The 22385-nt window shown below is 38.2% G+C and overlaps 1 protein-coding gene across 2 annotated transcripts in view; it reads right to left on the bottom strand.

Moving 5' to 3' along the window:
• Positions 1-448: 448 nt before the first annotated feature.
• NPFFR2 (neuropeptide FF receptor 2) overlaps positions 449-22385 on the bottom strand; it is a 75621-nt gene continuing 53684 nt past the window's right edge. For both annotated transcript variants that reach the window (XM_043906517.1, XM_043906515.1), the window contains exons 2-4: positions 9537-9868; positions 6715-6814; positions 449-3526 (exon numbers count right to left, since the gene is read on the bottom strand). In XM_043906517.1, coding sequence (XP_043762452.1) covers positions 2692-3526; positions 6715-6814; positions 9537-9861 — 1260 coding nt within the window. In that variant the 5' untranslated portion in view covers positions 9862-9868 and the 3' untranslated portion in view covers positions 449-2691. The remainder of the gene's footprint in view (positions 3527-6714; positions 6815-9536; positions 9869-22385) is intronic.

The raw sequence follows: 22385 nt of genomic DNA on the forward strand, positions 1-22385 counted from the left end.
ATTTGTTCAATAAATATTTATTATTCATCCATTATGTGCCAAACACTTGGTCAGGCAATGGAAACACAGTGATATACAAGACAGAATTCTTGCCCTTATAGAGTGTACCTTTTGGTAGAGAATATAGATAATAAACAAGTAAATAAAAGAATTCCGAAGATAATTACAGATAATGAGAATTACTCTGAAGGAATAAACAGGGCTCAGGTGAGGTTTAGTTTGAGTCCTAAAGGATGAGAGAACCCATGGAAGCCAATGGGAAGAATGTTTCTAGCAGGAAGGAAACAGGTGCAATCTAGAAGCATTAAAGAACTTGGTAAAGACAGAGAAACATACGGGCAGGGAGGGCGCTTCCCTGGTGGCTTAGTCAATAAAGAATCTGCCTGAAATTCAGGAGAACTGGGTTTGATCCCTGGGATGGGATGATCTCCTGGAGAAGGGAATGGCTACCCACTTCAGTATTCTTGCCTGGAGAATCCCATGGACAGAGTTGCCTGGTGGGCTATAGTGCATGAGGTCACACAGAGTTGGACACAAATGAGTGACTAATGCAACAACCCAAGCCCCGGTAGTGCGAATGAGGAGTGTAGGGTATGAGACAAGATTAAGAGGTGGACAGAGGGCAGAAAACTAAAGGTGTGTAAGTCCTGATAAGGAGTTTGTTGTTGGTGGGTTTTTTCCCCCCTAATTTGAAAAGAAATGATTAATGGCTTTTAAGTTGAGAAAAGACACCATTTTTATGTTTGTTTGTTTTTTTTAAAAGACCAAGTCTGCCTATTATTGATGGTTGATACAAAAAGTGCCTGGTGGTGATTTAGTCGCTAAGTCGTGTCCAACTCTTGCAACCCCATGGACTGTAGCCCGTCAGGTTCCTCTGTCCATGGGATTCTCCAGTCAAGAATACTGGAGTGGGTTGCCATTTCCTTCTCCAGGGGATCTTCCCAACCCAGGGATCAAACCCAGGTCTCCTGCATTGCAGGCAGATTCTTTACCAACTGAGCTACAAGGGAAGCCCCCCAAAGTGCATAGTAATAGATAAAAGACAACCACAAAACTACAGTGGGAAAATGGCCAATGAATGGGAAGAGGAATAAATACAAAATAATAAGAAACATGGAACAATATAATCAAAACCACAAATTTAAATGATTTTTCACCATTAAAGTACCACAATTGTAGAAATTTAATATGTATTAATGATATTGTAAGGTAGACAATGGTAAAATAATCATTCCTGAATAATCAATCTTGGCAAAGACGTACATACAGGATGCTTATCCACATAGTGTTTTCACTGTTTTATTTTTCCCTTGAAGAGGAATTACATGCAATTTTTGTTCCATTCTGTTTTTCATGAAAACTCTACTAGTAACAGGTGTTGTTTTGATAATAACTGTTTTTATATTTCATAATGTAATTTTTATTATTTTATAATCAGAAAACTGGTTATTGAGGAAGTCCCAAATAAGTTCTTCATAACACATAGATGACATGATATAGAAGAAATAATGAAATTCAAAAAAGGTTTTGGAAATATGTAACACATACAGATTTAAATATCACATAGCATAAACCCAATTGAAACAATTATTTTCTCAAAGGCCTATAGTGTTGGAAAGCTTTTACTTCGAACCATATTACAGCCTGAGAAAACGTGATAGGTCCAAGCCCAGAGATTTATTTTTATTTGCAAAACTATTTGTTATTTTATAATTCCCAATTTTCTAGGGACTATCCCACCCCAGAATAAAAGCCAGCTTTTATGACTATTGTCACTATATAATCCTAACCAGGCAGAATCCAGGGGTTCACCATTCTCTTAGTAGCAGTATTAATTTGCTAATCCAGTAGGACTTCTAGATTTAAATGTTCTGCCCAGTAAGAAATCTGGAATAATCAGTTCAAACTTTCTGGGAGTCTTACGATGACTGCTGAACATCTCTGATCAAGCCCTTCAAAAGAGAGCTGCTTTCCTCTGACAATTGCTTCTTTATTACAAGATTGACTTTTTTATGTTAGAGATTCTATTAGAAAGGAGGTCAACTTGGGATCCTGAATCATCTTTACAAGAAACGTGGGTTCAGTTAGGGTTTAAATTCATTTACAAAAGTAGTAAAACCCAACAATAACTCATTTGGAGCAATAGTTACCAACTCTGTACTTTTTAAAAGGAAAAAGTCAACCTTTAAATACAAAGAAACACAATGTTCCTTTATTTGCTATTGTGGTTCTTATTTCTAAGAAAGCTGAGTACATTTTAAAAGCACACACAGATAAATAGTTCTGTAGTCTAAAATTTCCAATTCAAAAGCAAAAGGAGAATTTGCAAAACGTGCTCTCATGCAAAGAACTGCCCATTTATCCCCATTTGATGAAAGTGTGTGTATGTGTGTTGCATATATATATACACATAAAACACTTGCTTGACTTATACTTAAATAGCAAAGTTGGAAAAGATCAGGCTTTGAAAACTGGTCCTAGAAAATAGATTTATCCATGCCAATTTGTGTATAAGTTTCTGTATATATTTTAAATACAGTAAGATTGATTATGAACAGGAGGTTCATTTTGTTTACTTTTTTCCCAGAGAGGGTTTCTAACATTCATAGAACTGAAGTACGAAGCCAAAGAAATCAACAATATTTCAACATATATCACACAGCAGAGTTAAAATAATCACACCAGCTCTTTTTACATCTCATTGCTACTGGTAATTTCTCCTAATTCTTCCATCATTAATTCCTGTAAGGGCTTTTCAGCACTTATCCTACAAAGCACAATTTCCTCATGTGGGTTTTTAATTGTCGATTCCTGCGCTGACAGATGAGATGTGTTGATGACCATAGTGTTTTTAGCTCTCAGAGTGTAGGCTTCCTTGGACTTTGCTCTTTTTTGGCAAAGCTGGAGATGAAAAGCATCTTGGAAACCACGACGAAAATTTTCATTGAAGAAACCATAAATGATGGGGTTGACGCTGCTGTTGCAGAAGGCCAGCCAGTGTGCAAAAGGGTAGATGTAGATGTTGATGACCTGCAGTTCATTTGGAGACAGATCAACATAATCCGAGAGCATCATCAGGGTCCACAGGGGCAACCAGGAGAGAATGAAAAGCAGGGCCACGGTCAGAAGCATCTTAATGACCTTCTGCTTCTTCTTGGATACCACCTGCCACTGCTCCTGGTTCTGTTTGCCTGTGTGGGGCACCTTCCTCTTGAACAGTGAAATTCCAATCCTTCCATACATGACGACAATGAGGGACAGGGGAGCCAGGTAGATATTGGCAAACAGCACTGTGGTATAGATCCTCCTCATTTCCTGACTTGGCCAGTCTTCCCGGCACCAGTAGACTGGGCTGGTTTTCTCCTGGGAGTTGAATCTCACTCGGTAATTTTTTTCTTCCCGTACGTGTAACATGACTGCAGACGGGGACATGATGGCAATGGCCAGGACCCAGACAATCATAATGATGACAGACGCTGTCTTGATAGTGAGCTTTGGTTTAAAAGGGTAGATAACACACCGGAACCTGTAATTAAAGGCAAATATCAGTGAAGGGCTGCCTCATAACGTCTGGCTGAGTCAGTAATTCAATTTAAGTAATTACAGTCTTCCATCCATGTTCTCCCTAAAAACGTAGGAAGTGAGAATCAGGAGAGAGGCATTTTCTGTAATTAATATATGAGATTAATTTCAACTCAAAATATGAATAAGTGGAGTATATCAGACACTATTAATAGTAAAAGTACTCAGGCTTCCCTGGTGGTCCAGGGATTAGGAATCCATCTTGCAATGCAAGGGACACTGGTTTGATTTCTGGTCCGGGAGGATCCCACATGCCGCAGAGTGGCTGAGCTGGTGCATCACAACTACTGAGCCAGCACTCCAGAGCCTGTGGACCACAACTGCAGAACCCGCATGCCGCAGCTACTAAAGCCTGCGCACCTAGATCCTGGGCTCTGCAACAAGAGAAGCTGCTGCAGCGAGAAGCCTGTGAACGATGACAAAGAGTCGCCCCACTCGCTGCAATTAGAGAAAAGCCTATTCACAGCTACGAAGACCCAGCACAGCTAAAAAGTAAATTAAGTAAATAAATACAATAAACCTTTAGAAAAAAAAGCCTGGATGTGTGTATATGTATTTACAACTGATCACTTTGGTGTATAGCAGAAATTAGCAGAACATTGTAAATCAACTCTACTCCAATAACATTTTTAAAGATATAATAAAAATGTTAGTGTTAACCAGCCCATATTGAACATTTAATATTCTGTTCTAGGGTCCTTTCCATTGGTTTGCATGGATTGTGTCTTTAAGCCTTTTATGGGGAAAAGGCTTAGAAAAGGTAAAAATTCTTGCCCATAATCACACGTGATTGTTGCACATGTGCTTTGGCGCCAGAGCCCATATTCTTATACCCTCCTTCATGCCCTTCTGTGGTCCCCTCCCACATGATCTGTGTGCTTGGACAGGCAATTTGCTTTGGCCAGTTAGTTGAACATTAGCAAGCATGGTATAAGTGGAAGCCTGAGTGATTTTAGCTATAAGACATAGAGTAGGAGAACTAGACAGAGGCACCCAGCCAATCTACAGAGCTGTGGGAAGGACTAAAACACTGCTGTTTTGAGCCACCAAGTGTTTTGGTGGCTGTAAGGGTCTGAGAGTTTCCAATTATGAGTTCTGTTTATACACCTTCCTGGTGTTCTATATCTTCTAAGGAGCCTGAAAATTCAACATCAATATGAAGAGTAACCCCGGTTCATTTTACTGCTATTAATTTTTGTCCTTGTGATTCTTAATGTTATTATTGATATGCATTATGTTTGTTATAAGATAACCATGTGCTCAGTCATTCAGTTGTGTCTGACTCTTTGTGACCCCAGGAACTATAGCCTGCCAGGCTCCTTTTTCCATGGAATTTTCCAGGCAAGAATACTGGAGTGGGTTGTCATTTCCTTCTCCAGTATAAGATAATCATACAGTTATGCAACTGTATAACATATTTTTCAGGGTATTATCATCTATTGAATTTTCTTGGATTTTTGTGATGACTCTATAAAACTAAAATGTTATGAAACTTACTGTTTTCCAGATCTGCAGGTAAGGAAACAGAGTTTTTAAGTGGCTTAGAAGCAACCCAAACGAATTTATCTAATATGTTTATATAATGAATAGTTAGCTTCAGCTTTGACTGCTCTTTTATCTTTCTTTACAACTCCTTCAAGCGTATGTAAGGTCTTGTTGTTTTTGTTGTTGCTCAGTCATGTCCAGCTCTTTGCGACCCCATGGACTGCACCACGCCAGGCTCCTCTCTCCTCCACTATCTCCCAGAGTTTGCTCAAATTCATCTCCATTGAGTCAGTGAAGCTCTCCAACCATCTAATTCTCTGTTGCCCCCTTCTCCTCCTGCCCTCAATCATTTCCAGTGTCAGAATGTTTTCCAGTGAGTCGGTTCTTCACATCAGGTGGCCAAAGTATTGAAGTTTCAGCTTCAGCATCAGTCCTTCCAATGAATATTCAGGGTTGATTTCCTTTAGGATTGACTGGCTTGATCTCTTTGCAGTCCAAGGAACTCTCAAGAGTCTTCTCCAGCAGCACAGTTCAAAAGCATCAATTCTTCGGCTCTCAGGCTTCTTCATGGTCCAACTCTAACATCCCTAGAGGACTACTGGAAAAACCGTAGCTTGGACCATATGGATTTTGTCCGCAAAGTGATGTCTCTGCTTGTTAATACACTGTATAAGTTTGTCATGGGGGTTCCCTCGTAGCTTCCAGAAAGCAAATATCTTTTCATTTCGTGGCTGTGGTCACCATCCACAGTGATTTTGGAGTCCAAGAAAATAAAATCTGCCACTGTTTCCAATTTGTCCCCATCTATTTGCCATGAAGTGATAGGTCTTCTGTCTTAACCTCCAAGTTTTCATCTAGTCTTCTAATCAGTGAATTCTCCCATTTACTCACCCTTAAATTATGGATAACTTCATGGGTGCTATTCTAGGTATTTTTGCTCTTTTTGTAAACCAATTATGGAAACTTCAAGTATTATTTTTTCATTTATTCATTCATCAAATAATATATTATACCTTGTTATAGCAGGCCAAACTAAGACCTGCATCATCTCTAATTATTTAATTTTAAAATATGAAACTTTATTGGTTTTATTTTATTACTGAACTCTGTGTGTGTGTGTGTGTGTGTGTGTGTGTGTGTGTATGGTTTATCAGGTGGTGCAGTGGTAAAGAATGCTCCTGCCAATGCAGGAGACATGGGTTCGATCCCTAGCTCAGGAAGATCTCCTGGAGTAGGAAATGGCAACCCACTCCAGTATGCTTGCCTAGAAAATTCCATGGACAGAGGAACCTGGCAAGCCACAGTCTATGTGGTTGCAAAGAGTTGGAAATGACCGAGTGATTGAGCATGCACATGCATGCACTCTCTCTCTCTATATATATATACATATATATAAGGGGATACATATTGTGGCTACAATTTATGTATATATAATACATAAACATATATACACACACACACATATATAGTATGCATATGTATATATATTATATACATATACATAATATATTCCTTATATATACATATAAGGAATCCAATTTTAAGCAGATATGCCCAAATGTAGTAGATTACACATTTTTCACTGGTTATGTAGATTAGTTGCAGACATGCTCAATTTTCGGGATTCAGAGTTTGGTGTTGACCTACCTATCCACTGCTATTGCAACTAAAGTAAAGACGGAAGCTGCGACGGATATTCCCTGGACCAAGCCACTGATCTTGCACATTGTACTTCCAAAAGGCCATCCTGAAAGGGAAATGGAACAGTCAGTCTTTGGAGAGATCATACATGTATATTTTAATTTCACTGAAATTTCGAAGAGAAAGACATGAAATTAGATGCATGTAACTGTTTCCTAAAAGATCCAGGGAACAATCAATGTTTCCCATTATTTTCATTAATATATTCAGAGTTTTGTTTTTCAGTATATTAATAATGTTAATAATTAATTAAATATAATTAATTATAAATATAATTAAATATAAATAAATAAATAAATAATATTAATAATATACAGTAGTTTCAACATTATATATGCTCTAATAAATATTTTGCATCTATTAACATATCTAATCTCCACAACAGGCTTTTGGAAGCTTTATTATTCACCTCATTTACATCTTTTTGATGTGTTTTTATATGTTTGAAGGTATTGGCAAGAAACTTAACTCTCCTGGAAGAAAATCTGAGAATTCATTATTGATAGCTGTACTCAAAACATTAAACAAACCAACATATGATGTTCTTATTAAATCCAGGAAACCAAAAAACATTGTATAAGAGCAAAGGTTGCTATCATAGTACTCTGCATGGTTCAGCAGGGGTAAGATACATATAATAATAGGAATGCATACCCTAAATATTGATTTAACAAAAAACAATATGATATGCTCATATTGAGAGAATGAGGGAGGTAAAAAATGAATGTATATTTGTGGCTCTGTATAAATGTGTCTGTTGGCATTTATACCTAATTTCAACCAGTCATGTTGTTTTTCCAATTTCACATTCAGACAGCTTCTATGGATTTATATTCTTCTGTCCTAGTGCTGTCAGTTCAGTGGAGTTTGGTGAGGGCAACTGTCTCTTGGGGTAGAAGAGGATAATGAGAACTAAATTGCATCATCTGCAGTTGGATAATATATTAGAATAAAGACATGTTATTCAGAAATATGATAGTAATTACCAAAAATAAAGGCAAAAATGCTGAATGTGGTTGCCTCCTGGGAATAGGAACCAGGGGTAGGGAAGGGTACTGTATATGAAAAAAACTTAACTAGTAATTTAATTATAGATATTTATGGAGGACATATTGAGATCATTTCTTTAGTTTATTGAGACAACAATTTTTACCAACTCTTTTTGTCTAGCACATATTAAAAATGTACATCATTAATAAATATTGCTTTTAAATGACAAGCATCACAGAAGCACAGAATTTATGTGGTGTATTATGACAGAATAGCCACTCTAAACATTCCCTGACTCCCACTTCAGAGAAAGGAAAGAAACAGAAATAAATTCTTAAGAGAACTCTCCTATTTTTCAGTAAACCTATGTTGAATGCCATAATGGAAAAAAAACTGCGATATGACTTTTGTTATTGATGTTTAGTTGCTCAGTTGTGTCTGACTAAACAGCAGTTAACAACAAACCACACCATAGTTCTTTCCCTTTTATGTCACTCAACATCAGTTTTCTTTCCGGGCAAGATTACTGGGGTGGGTTGCTACTTTCTCCTTCAGGGAATCTTTCCGACCCAGGGATTGAACCCACATCTCTGCATCTCCTGCATTGCAGGCAAATTCTTTACTCCCAAGCCACCACAGTAGCCCCATGATATGGCTTGTTTGATCTAAATACTTTTTATATTTTCTTATACAGATTTGGAATATGAGTATCTTGAGTGCTATTCATTAGTTAATACAACAAATATTTATTAATCAGGTACTATGTACCAAAACTCTACCGGGAGGTGTAGATACACCGTTCCTATACTTCTGGGGTGTATAATGTGATATTCTGTGCTTGGTCGCTCAGGTGTGTCCAACTCTTTGAGACCCCATGGACTGCAGCCCGCCAGGCTCTTCTGTCCATGGGGATTTTCCAGACAAGAAAACTAGAGTGGGTTGCCATGTCCTCCTCCAGGGGAATCTTCCCAACCCAGGGACTGATTACAGGTGGATTCTTTACCAGCTGAGCCACCAGGGAAGGCCATAATGTTGTGTTAAGAAGTGGTAATACGGACCCAGAAGTCCTCTAGGGTAGCACCTGAACCATTGTTTATGTTGCACATGTAAATTACTACTCCATGAATGAAACTACCACTCTGTGACTTATTGTTGGTCCTGCGTTTGCCTTCCATCAAAAACTGTTGGAAATCTCCCAACCACCAGGGAAGCCCAGCTAACCACAAGAGGGTCTAAATATCTATTTACGTTAGATTGAAGACGTTTTAATGGAAACCACACTTTGAGCTTTACAATCCATAATAGTCTCAATGACATTCCTACCATACAATATGTGCTCAGAACTGCCAAGGAAATTCAAAGTCTTCAGTAAGAAGTGTCATCATTCATGGATGACCTTCAGTGAACCCCACACCTCATCTCTGTCACTTGCTTTACTTTTCCCCATAATTCTTTTTATTCTCTGACTGTTTATATAGCTTTTTATTTGTTGTTTTTTATCCTCCTTTATAATGTAGGCCTCAAGAGGACAGCTACTTGGCGAAGTTCTTGGAACTCCGTAAATGTTTGAAATGAATGGATGACCACACCATGGCTGCAGGGATATGGGACAAATATTTTTTTCATATTATCTTTGTGCTGTACACAAATCAACATAAGTGAAGTCACTCAGTCGTGTCCAACCGTTTGTGACCCCATAGACTGTAGCCCCCCCCAACCCCCATGCTCCTCCATCCATGGGATTTTCCAGGCAAGAATACTGGAGTGGATCAACATACCTGCTATAATATTGTCCAGCAGTGTGATAGGCATACAGAATATACCAACTAGTAGATCACTTATGGCCAGGTTCAAGATGAAGAGATTAGTGACTGTGTGCATATGTTTGTTCCTCATTACAATGAAGCAAACCACTGTATTTCCCACCATGCATAGGAAGAAGATCAAAAAGTAGGAAATAATGAAAATCGCTGCCACTTGCGGCTGGTGAAGATAGTAGTTCACATAGGTGATATTGATATCTGAGTACAGATCATGTGTTGTATCATTACTCCAAATGTAATGCCCGTTTTCTGTAGAGTTTGAATCCCATTCCTCACTCATGATGGACCTAAACAAAGAAGAGGCAAAAAAGAAAAACATGATTAAAAATCAAGAGAATATAAGCTTAAGAGAGCTTTAGAGAGATGCCTTTAAAATTCCATGGAATTTTGGTGGACTTTCTATAAGGACCCGTGGGCTTCTCTGATGGCTCAGTGGCAAAGAATCCACCTACCAATATAAGATGCAGGAGATGTGGGTTTGATCCTTGAGTCAGGAAGATCTCCTGGGGAAGGAAATGGCAACCCACTCTAGTATTCTAGCCTGGTGGGCTGTAGTCCATGGGGTTGCAAGGAATCAGACACAACTGAGCAAATACACACACACACACACACACACACAGTGACCCATAAGTTTTGCTTAAAAGGGCTTCCCTGGTGGCTCAGATGGTAAAGAATCTGCCTGCAATGCAGGAAACCCAGGTTTGATCTCTGGGTCAGGAAGATCCCCTGCAGAAAGGGAATGGTTACACACTCCAGTAATATAAATGAGTTACAAATCAGACATTCAAATTATTAGGATTCTAATCAAGAGCATTTGAAAATTCCACTTTGTGCTACAAGTAAAAATTATTATGTCATATTTCCTTGATGTATTCTATATTATTCATTTCTTTACCATACTTTCTATCCACTTGCAAAATTTCAAAGGAAATCCTTCAAAACTCCTCTTTCTCTTACCTTCAAATATCATAACCTGTCAAAATCTACTTGCTCTAACTAACATGCCTTGAGTTTTCCTGATATTTGAATAAGATGAAATGTCTACATCTTCAAAAGTTGCATTGAAAAGAGCTTACTGTTATCTTCCTTATTCTGCTTTGACTCAGTTAATTGGATATTCTTTTTATATACTTCTGTACGGAGACATAGCCACAAAACTGAATTTCTTAAAATAGGTCTGGGTTACTTATCTTGGTTTCACATAGCATAATTCAAGTCACATAGTATTTATTCAATAAATATTTATTTAAAATCTATATATCTTAAGAAAGACAAAAATCACTGGGTGTCAGGGGGCCCTGGTAATACTCCCAAGTTTGGTGGTTTATTAGAAAGACTCACAGGACTCAGCATATTGTGTGTGTGTGCTAAGTCACTCAGCGGTGTCTGACTTTTTGCGACTCTGTGGACTGTAGCCTGCCAGGCTCCCTCTGTCCATGGGATCTTTCCGGGCAAGAATACTGGAGTGAGGCTGCCATTTCCTATACCAGGGGGTCTTCCAAACCGAGGGATCAAACCCGCGTTTCCTGCATTGCAGGTAGATTCTTTACCACTGAGCCAGTTGGGAAGACCAGCATAGAGTGTATTCACAGCTAGTTTTATTATAGCAATGGGATCCTAAGCAAAATCAGCAAATAGAAAGGCACATGGAGTAAAATCTGCAGGAAATCGGCACAGGGTTCCAAGAGTCCTGGCCCAGTGGAGTCTCACAGGACATGCTTAATTCCTTCAGGGACAAGTTTGACAACAAGCGTTAAATGTTGTCTAGGAGGAAGGTTTATCACTCAATTCCAAAGTTTTTAATTAGAGAGAGATCATATGGGCAACTTGTTTTTAGTATGTGTTGAAATTCTAGGCTCCTAGGTGGAAATTAAATGTGCAGCATGAACTATGTGATTGTATAAGCAATCAAAAAGGCACAGTGAATCACTCTACCATTTAAGGAAACTTTGTATCAAGCAGGTTTTAGAAAAGGCAGAGGAACCAGAGATCAAATTGCCAACATCCACTGGATCATTGAAAAAGCAAGAGAGTTCCAGAAAAACATCTATTTCTGCTTTATTGACTATGCCAAAGCCTTTGACTGTGTGGATCACAATAAGCTGTGGAAAATTCTGAAAGAGATGGGAATACCAGACCACCTGACCTGCCTCTTGACAAACCTGTATGCAGGTCAGGAAGCAACAGTTAGAACTGGACATGGAACAACAGACTGATTCCAAATAGGAAAAGGAGAACAAGGCTGTATATTGTCTCCCTGCTTATTTAACTTGCATGCAGAGTACATCATGAGAAACACTGGGCTGAATGAAGCAAAAGCTGGAATCAAGATTGCCAGAAGAAATATCAATAACCTCAGAAATGCAGATGATACCACCCTTATGGCAGAAAGTGAAGAAAAATTAAAGAGCCTCTTGATGAAAGTGAAAGAGGAGAGTGAAAAAGTTGGCTTAAAGCTCAACATTCAGAAAACTAAGATCATGGCATCTGGTCCCATCACTTCATGGGAAATAGATGGGGGAACAGTGGAAACAGTGGCTGACTTTATTTCTCTGGGCTCTAAAATCACTGCAGATGGTGACTGCAGCCATGAAATTAAAAGACGCTTGCTCCTTGGAAGGAAAGCTATGACCAACCTAGACAGCATATTAAAAAGCAGAGACATTACTTTGCCAACAAAGGTCTGTCTAGTCAAGGCTATGGTTTTTCCAATAGTCATGTATGGATGTGAGAGTTGGACTATAAAGAAAGCTGAGTGCTGAAGAATTGATGCCTTTGAACTGTGGTGTTGAAGAAGACTTGAGAGTCCCTTGGACTGCAAGGATATCCAACCAGTCCATCCTAAAGGAGATTAGTCCTGGGTGTTCATTGGAGGGACTGATATTGAAGCTGAAACTCCCAATACTTTGGCCACCTGATGCGGAGAGCTGACTTATTTGAAAAGACCCTGATGCTGGGAAAGATTGAGGGCAGGAGGAGAAGGGGACAACAGAGGATAAGATGGTTGGATGGCATCACCGACAATGTATATGGGTTTGGGCAAACTCCGGGAGTTGGTGATGGACAGGGAGGCCTGGCGGGCTGTGGTTCATGAGGTTGCAAAGAGTCGGACACGACTGAGTGACTGAACTGAACTGAACTGAACTGTATCAAGACAGGGAGCTGTTTAGAATTTATTTAAATTCCCAGACTCTAATCCAGCTTGCAAGCTGGGCCCTTCTAAAGATTGCAGACTCAGGCCTACTTGTTAACTCTTTCCTGTATGCCTTGTAAATTGGATAGAATGTTATATGTGTCCTTAAATGAAAATCAACTTGACAGTGGCCATGTACAATAGAGCTCCCATATTTGTGTTTTTAGGAGTAGTTGAATTGTTGAGGATAAATTCAAATGTCTTTACAGGTAGATAATCAGACCCCAGTTTGCAGAAGACTGAACCATTTAGTGACCTCATTATCACTTAGCATTTTTTAGTCTTTTACCAGGTACACATTTATATCATATTAGGGGAACGTGTCTATTTTTGTCAGTGCTACATAAGATTAATATATGTGTTACTTACTTCTGATACTTGACTTTGGGTAGTTTTTGTATTTTAGGTACAGGGAAGCATAAACAAGTTTTTATTATTATAAAATAACTCAAGGAGGATCATTTTTCTCCAACAGTTTCCATTCTTTTGTCATTTAATTTCTTCCCTGTCCTCAAATTTTTAAAATTCATCTTTGCTTTTCTGTATTTCATATTCCTAAAGTTAGGTAATAACTGGCAGTGAAAAGCAAAGTGAGCATGGGATCGGGTGAGGGCTTGGAGAAGAGAAAAAGAAAGGAATTTGAGCAGAACCAACTGTAGGCTGCTATACAAATTCAAGCTGAGAAAGTCTTTGGGGTCCAGAGACACAGTGTCAAACCTACCAGCTTGACAAAAATCATTTTAGTTAAAGTTTCCAAAAGAAAAGATTTCACACAAATATTTAAAGATATTTGTACCTAAGGCAAGGAAGTGCTTTAAATACTAATGAGAAAGACATGAGAAAAATGTAGGAAGCTAAGAGTTACTAATTAAAAACATTTTTCTGTGGATTCAATTAGAGTTGGCAAACATATGGGTAGAATATATCATAAGATGTAATGCTTTATATTTACACATTCTTTTTTCTTATAACCAGGCTGAAAGCAACCACGTGTGTCCAAAGCAGATACACATCCATGATGTATCTGATTAGAAGGTTAGGGGGATTAATATGGAATCTTCCACTGTATTATACTAAACTCCATGTCAGTCATTTAAGACAGAAGAGTCTCTTTTCCTCTTATTCCAATAGATTTTTTTTTTTTTTTAATTTGGATACCTCGGGTCTTAGTTGTGGCAGGAGGGATATATAGTTGCTGCTCATGGACTCTCTCTAAGGCAAGGGCACCCCACTCCAGTACTCTTGCCTGGAAAATCCCATGGACGGAGGAGCCTGGTAGGCTGCAGTCCATGGGGTCACTAAGAGTCGGACATGACTGAGCGACTTCACTTTCACTTTTCACTTTCATGCCTTGGAGAAGGAAATAGCAACCCACTCCAGTGTTCTTGCCTGGAGAATCCCAGGGATGGGGGAGCCTGGTGGGCTGACGTCTAGGGGTCGCACAGAGTCGGACACGACTGAAGTGACTTAGCAGCAGCAGCAGCAGCATGGACTCTCTAGTTGTGATGTGTGGATTTAGTTGTTCTAAGGCTTCTGGGATCTCAGTTCCCGACCAACCAGGGATCAAACCCATGTCCCCAGCATTGCAAGGTATATTCTCAACCAGGGAAGTCCCCCAATAGATTTTTGATAAACTAAAATCATATTTTGTTTTGGGAGCCAACATGGATTTCACTATTCCTATTATTGGTTTGCTAACTTCAAAATAGCATGCAAAATGCAATGCAGAGAGTCAAACAGTCTGTCATTTAAAGTGTTATTTTCTCCTAACATTCAATTATAAAATTTTTGTACATGAGGTCAGAGCTTTGGCCATTAGATTAACCTTTGATAATGTGACTTTGGGAACAACATCATTACTCATAGAATTACTATAGTGAAGTGGAGAAAAGTCAGATTCTGATTTATCTCAGTGTAATACATCAGGGACAGCTGCTCTTTGCTATTCATGCATCTGGCATCTCTCTTACTGGGCACTTAAAAGTTCCATACAGTTGATTAAAAAGCTTTAAATAAAATGTACCCCTGGTTGAACACCTTTAAAACTAAAATTATTTAAAGTATACTCTGTGAATCATATTCATTTCTAGATGAACTAATATAAGGAGTAAGAAACTTGAGTATATCAGTTTGAGGAAGGCAAATTTACACATACTGATGATTCAGTAGTTTCAAAATGCTTCATTGAAAATGTGTGATGTCTTTTTAAAACAGAATGTCTAAATGTTACAAGTTAGAACATACATGTTAAGTAGATAAATTGTAAACATAAGCCATTTTACCAAAAATTAGTCTTATATTCTCTATTTATACATGGGAAAATATCTGATGAATAAAATACTTGGTTGTGAGCTTTCTTTTTCATTTATTCATCTTCAATTCTGGAGAGAAAAAACAGGAATAATAGGATAAACTTCATGAGTTCCATTTACAATCCTGTTAAGACAATTTATTCAGACTCATCTATAGGAAGAGTATCTAAGTCTTCAGGAAGAGAAGTCAGAAGAAGAAATGATTTAAAATTTTTTTCTTCTTAAAATTGTACTTGCCAAAACACTGACAGTAGATAGATTACTCTGGAAGATGGAATGGTTGGATAATATCATTTTTTTTTTTGCTTATTTATATTTCTCAACTTTTTTCCTATTTCCAGATTTTTTTTTATAATCTGGAAAAAATGCTTCCATATTATTATCTGAATTCAACTGTACAGAATAAAACCACTTGACATAGCTTAAGTTCCTCTTATAAGTTCACAATAGTAATAAGTCATATGTTGTTATTGTTGTTTAGTTGCTCACTCGTGTTTGACTCTTTTGCAGCCCCATGGACTGTAACATGCCAGGCTCCTCTGTGCATGGGTTCTCTCTAGGCAAGAATATTAGGATTGTTTGCCATTTCCTATGCCAGGGGATCTTCCTGACCCAGGGATCAAACCCACGTCTCCTGTAAGTCTCCTGCATTTCTGGCTATAAATGGTGTTACTTTACCCAAAATAGTTGTATCTCCCAAATTTTAATTAAGAAAGAATCCATAGAGACTCTAATTTATTAGGCTTAAATATACTATAATATAGTGTTTCACACATACTATAGAAAGAATTATCCGTCTGAAAGAAGAGTCTATATTCTTTATTCTTATATCAAAGACTCATTAAATGGACCAAGTTGGCAGTTGTCATCAAGCATTGTTTACTTAGACTGTGAGACACACCAAAGCTGACCATGGCCAGCTCTCTCCATTTTTGTCATCCTTCTCTCTTTGGCCTTTCCCCTATTGCCTCTATTATTATTGTTGTTATTATTAATTTTACTATATTCTTCATGTTTTCCTTTTTATTTCTGTATATTTGTACAAGGACTTAAGGACAGGAAGGTGGTGGTATTTACTTCTATCTATTTTGGATTAACTAAGGTCTGATGATTATCATTAAAAGGTACTGCAGTTATTAAGCAACTAATTTAATAATTATGAACTGACTAAATTAAATACAAGCAGTTATGACAACTTAGATTGCTAAAATCATCGAACTGAGACAGAGAAAACAGCAATAACAGAAATGCTATAGAGGCACATGCTTAAACTGGGGGTGAGTACAAGAGACAGAGGAATATGGCCTAATATTTTAATTTTCAAAACAATTTCAAATATATCATCAGAGGACAGCAGTATCATGTAAGTACAAAATGTCCTTCCTTTTTCCACCCCCATTTAACAACTAAAATTTGGTATTCATTCATGAACAAAAGTGCCACTGTGGGAGCTGTGGGGTCCAGTGCCGAGGGCCAAAGCACTCAGGAGGAGTCTCTCCCACCGGGCACTGCTCAATAGGCAGACAAACTTCATATGGGCTTTGGAACCAGCCCATGAACTGGTTCCAGCTCTCTTCAGCCACAGTCGGGAAAACCTGCGGAATGCTGATAAAAGACACCCACAGAAGAGACAGCCTCTGCAGAAGTTCCCGTTGAGGATAGATTCCAGCACTCCCTTAGATCAAAAAAAGTTCGGAAGCCTCAGAGAGGGTAAGAGGAACTTCACTAGCATCACCCTCATATCTGGTGCTGTTAATAGCCGGTGTTGGGAGAGAACCCTTAGGCTTCTTTCCTCCAAATAAAAAAGGTTGTATGTGTGCTAAGTAGCTTTAGTCATGTCTGACTCTTTGTGACTCCAGGCACCATAACCCGCCAGGCTCCTCTGTCCATGGAATTCTCCAGGCAGGAATACTGGACTGGGTTGCCATTTCCTCCTCCAGGGCATCTTCCAAACCCAGCGATTGAACCTGTGTCTCTCGTGTCTCCTACATTGGCAGGCATGCTCTTTACCAGCTGAACCACCAGGGAAGAAGTTTCAAATAGCTGTGCACAACTGAAGATATCAGTAATTGAGAAGGCAAGAGCATATCAAAAGATCTTGAAAGAGTTACGTTCACTGTGAACATGGCTTATTTCTACTCCTCGTCAGGTATTTCAAATACTGGTGGTCATCAAGGTATGAGAAACATTATTCTGTGTTTAAAATATTAAAGGGTGTGGTGATACAATAATAATTTCAGAAACTTGTGGCAAAGGAATTTTACCTGAGGTTAGAGAGTGAACTGATTAGAGGTGTTGAAGCAGCTGGTTGGTAGTCCACTTTCCCCCCAAATATCATGAGAAAGCCTTCAGAGAAGAAAAGAAGGCTGATGATTCAGACTAACGTTCTTGTGAACATAATAACTAGACCTCCAGGTAAAGTAATGTTATTATCTAAGATTATGGCCTTATCTATTTAAAGTTTTTAATAGGCTATTCCTAAGACTTGCTAATAATAAATAAACCTAGAGTCTATGGATTGAGGAGATAGGACTCCCTTGAAAATGTCATGTAAGCTGATATAGAAAATGGAGATATTTCATGGATTGAACACTCACTCTATTGGATAGGTGATACTACAAAACCTAACTTAGAGACCTCATCTATTACTCTGGGCCAGAGAGTGAGCATCTAGTGCCAGAAGAGGGGTCCTAAGGAGTCACCTTCAGTATTCCAGACCTTCTTCGATTAAGCCCATTAATATCCTTGAAATTATAAGTAAGCCATGAAAATGAGTAAGATTTCAAAGAAAGTAATTCAGGTTTTAGCTATAAAATACAATATGCACAGAGAATTGAATAACTTTTTCCTATCCTTATATCCAGAAATGCACAGTCTAATATTTCAGTCTATCTCCTACTGGTATTTTTACTTCATATTTTCCATAAATGTCCTGTGAAGAACAGTAATATTATTTTCAAGGAGGTTATGGCTTCTATTGGAGAAGGCAATGGCACCCCACTCCAGTACTCTTGCCTGGAAAATCCCATGGATGGAGGAGCCTGGTAGGCTGCAGTCCATCGGGTCGCTACGAGTCGGACATGACTGAGGGACTTCACTTTCCCTTTTCACTTTCACACATTGGAGAAAGAAATGGCAACCCACTCCATTGTTCTTGCCTTGAGAATCCCAGGGATGGGGGAGCCTGGTGGGCTGCCGTCTATGGGGTCGCACAGAGTCGGACACGACTGAAGTGACTTAGCAGCAGCAGCAGCAATACTTCTATTGGAGTGAGAAATGTTTCACTTAGAAAGATACTTAGAAGAGTTCTCTTCCTATAAGAAAGCGACTACCCTCATACAACCTTACCCTCTAGGGCATAATGACTTTGAGTAGAATAACCTAAGATACAGTTAAATACCTTATTATACTTACATTTTAAAATTACCTTAAGAACTTTGTTACCTTTGAGTATTTTAATATCACCTCTGTGCTGGAAACTGTGGTAATTGCTTTAGGTATGTCATTTAATCTTCTCAGTATGAAGTAGCTACTAACTGTATCTCAATTTAATATATAAGGAAAGTAAGACAGAAAAATGTTAAGTGACCTGACACAGGCTCCACAGCTAATAATTGGAAAAGTTGGGAAACAGAGAAGGGTCTCCTAAGAGTGTAGGGTCAGCAACACAGCTGAGGGAGTGGACAACTTGAAAGTTGGAAGCTGGCCAGAGTCAAGTTCAATGAGATGGATATGGCTGAGGAACTTCTAGAATCTACTATGAAAGTGAAAGTGTTAGTTGCTCAGTCACGTCCACTGTTTGTGATCCCATGGATTTCAGCCTGCCAGGCTCCTCTGTGGAATTTTCCAGGCAAGAATACTGGAGTGGGTAGCCATTCCCTTCTCCAGAGGATCTTCCCACCCCAGGGATGGAACCCAGGTCTCCAGCACTGCAAGCAGATTCTTTACCGTCTGAGCCACCAGGGAAGTCATAAGATCTATCACGCCTAATATTTAACTTTAAACTCACTCATACTACTCCATGCTCAGATTCCCAAATTGTCAGCAAATCTGTTAGATATAACTGCCTTTGTGAGAGGTATTTTTCAATTATCAAGGGAAATGTTCTAATATTTGGGCTAGTGTAGGGCAGAGAGAAAAGAGCAGCTATAAAGGAAAAGATTGGAACAGAATTCCTCATATTTATCCAGAGAATTCCTGGAGACACTGTGGTAGGGAAGACATATGGATACTGGATTTTCCAAAGCACATGGGAGGGAGACAATTTTATTTGAATGTAACAGCTACACTGAACAAGCATGATTTGTGAGATGCCATGTAAAAACAGTTATATCTGTATACTACCGACCCTTCAATTTTATTATTTAAGGCTAACTTCCCCATTGCCCCTGGGTAAAATTTGGAAGAAATCTTAATATTTTCTAATCATTTTCCGATGATAAAAAGCAGCATAGTTATTAACATAGTATAACAAGTATAATAAACAAAATTTTAAATCTCCACTAAGGATGCCTCTTGTCTTTTCTCTTCTCTGACTTGCTCTAGCAGATCTCCACTTTCATCTCATCAATCTCAGTTTCCATCCTTGCCAGAGTTGTAGGTGGAAGAGGTTAGGGAGATGGAAAGGAGCAGGAAAAGTCTCAGTTTTCTTTCGAGGCTTGCCATTGGGGTGTTCCTTGGATTGGACAGAGCTTTGAAGCTGACACTTACTTTTGTGGTCAAAAATAACAGGGAACACCAAGAGTTTTGCTTTTATGGTCACTCCTCTACTCCCTATGTAGGAATGTTTTACCATCTACAGAAATGGAGAGAATTAAATACAACTGAAGGTATAGGTGGCTGAAGCACAGATCCAGCTGGGCAGAAATGAGACTTGGCTATTTACTCTGTCATAGTTTTTATGATTCTAAGACCTCTTTATCCCCAGGGAGCCACAATTAAACTGCCCATTAAATATTCTACCAACAAGGCCAGTCCTCCGAAACATTATCACCTCTGAGATTACTGCTATTTTTTGAAAAAAGCTTGCTATTTAGAGTAGCTTGTGATTGTGTCTATTTCAATGTCTTATGGTAAATAAAATGTAGTTTTGAATGACTTCTGATAAGATTTATTTGGAAAGTGTGTTTCTTTCTGATGAAGACAAATCAGCACAGATTACTAATTTGTAATATTTTCTAAGAGTGTAACTGAAAGTGGGGTCCGGCTGCTCACTCCTCAAAAGCCAATAAAGAGACAAGATTAGTGGAAAGGAAAGCTTGCCTTATTTTGGATGCCAACAACCAGGGTGGTGGGAGAGAGGGCAGATGCCTGTCCAAAGGCCAATTCCCCACAACTCTGACAATCAGAGGTCAAGAGCTTTTATAGACTGAAGGAAGGATCTACATGGAGAAAGAGCACAATGAGTTCGAACAGTCATCTTGAAATTGGTTATGGGGTAGTCTGACCTGCACCATCCTGATTGCTTTAAGCACAGTTAATCTTCACTTCCGGGCTGGTTTGTTCCTATTTCCTTGGGGCCATTTCTTGGAATTGTGGCAGCTAACGTCATGGCTCTAGTCTGGTCATAACGTAGTTAACTTTTTCCACCCAGTGAGGGTTTCAGTATCTATAAGATAGCTCACAGATAAAGGCTCAGAATATTATCTATAGCCCTTGAAAAGGAACTAAAGGTCTTTCATTTTTCTAACTGACTCAGTTATTATAGTTTTGTACTGTTATTCTTTGCTTCTACGTTTTCTCGCTTCTTTGATTAAACTTATTTTTTGGCTAAACTTTTCTACAGACTAAAGACAGGCTGAGGACATGGTGGAGAAGGACGGTAGGGTTCTGCTATGCTTCATTAGTACAGTTTAGAAATGACATGGTACTACAACTTACTGTCCCTTTTATTCCCTTAAAGTCAAAACTTCATAGGTTTTCTCTTTCACTATAAACTATTCTTAGATTTTAGATTAGTAATTGAGGGACCCAATGAAATAATCTTTTCAATCTTCAAGAATAATCAAGAAGGAACCCTAGACAGATCTTATGAATCATTTCATAGAATTGACTCTCAAAACAAGGCATTTCTCTTAACAAATCCTTTGTGTTTACATTTTCTAAATTGATCTCAGCCTATAATTTCTGTTCATTCACCCATCCTGTAAATTCTTTCTCATCCTGTATATTAAGTTGTAATTATTGTACTATAGGTAGTAATTTCCCAAAATAGTGTATTTTGGGGTTTCCCACTCATTAGCATTCTTCAAAGGCTTCTCATTCCTACCAACTGAACTCCAAACTCACTAATCTGTCATTTAATTTCTTTCACAAACTATACCCAATGTATCTCATGAGCCTTATCTTCAATTCTCAGTACTCAGGGACTCACAGTTAAGGAGAATGAACCCATATCCATGAAATTTGGGGAAGTAGCTGCACTTAGAATGACTTATAAATTTTCACCTCATAATATATCTGAATTTTTCAGGATAAAACATCATATTTTCAATTAATTTCTCCTGTAAAAATATAATGTCTGAAAAGTATGCTACATACCTTGTGGCTTTGTGAAACTCCTGACTAACAATCTTACTCATGAGCATACCAGTTGGATAATATATGTGCAGTTCTCCTCAGGAGGGGCATTCCACTCCAGCTGACTTTTTTCACACATTATTCCTGGTGGATGTTTATGGTTTTCCACTCCTTTGCTTTTGTTCATGTTTTCACCCCTTCCTTCATCTTTATCAAGGGATATTTATTTCTCTTCTGCTCTGCCTTCTTTAAAGTCACAACATAAATCTTATTTCATCTTGGAAATTTTCATTGACTGACCTAGTGTGAAATATATATTCTTCCTCTGAATCCCTAAATCATTTTAATTTTATGCCATGTATTTGATTATTAGTCCTTGACTATCTTATGGTATCTATTCTGTCATATTTTATATATATGTGTATATATATATATACATATATATAAAACCTGTTTAAATGCCTTGTTTAAATATCTTTCTTATGTACCTATGTCCAGTTCCTCTAATTTTAATGTTATTGATTCAAGGAAAAAAATATATTGTAAATACCTGTCTCATTTGAGGACCTACTCTATTTCCTTTAGTTCCTTTTACAGATTTGGTATTCAACATAAATATACTTATTTTGATCTTGTTTTTGGAATCTTAGATTGCATGGGACTAAGCATATCTTAACTAAGAATTACTAGTAGGTAAGCAATATTGAATGAATAAATTAATGACTTCAAAAAAGGAATTAATGTACAGAAGTCAGTGAATGGTATATGAATTATCCCAAT

The sequence above is a fragment of the Cervus elaphus genome, chromosome 6, assembly GCF_910594005.1.
Source record: "Cervus elaphus chromosome 6, mCerEla1.1, whole genome shotgun sequence".
In the NCBI taxonomy this organism is placed as follows: Eukaryota; Metazoa; Chordata; class Mammalia; order Artiodactyla; family Cervidae; genus Cervus; species Cervus elaphus.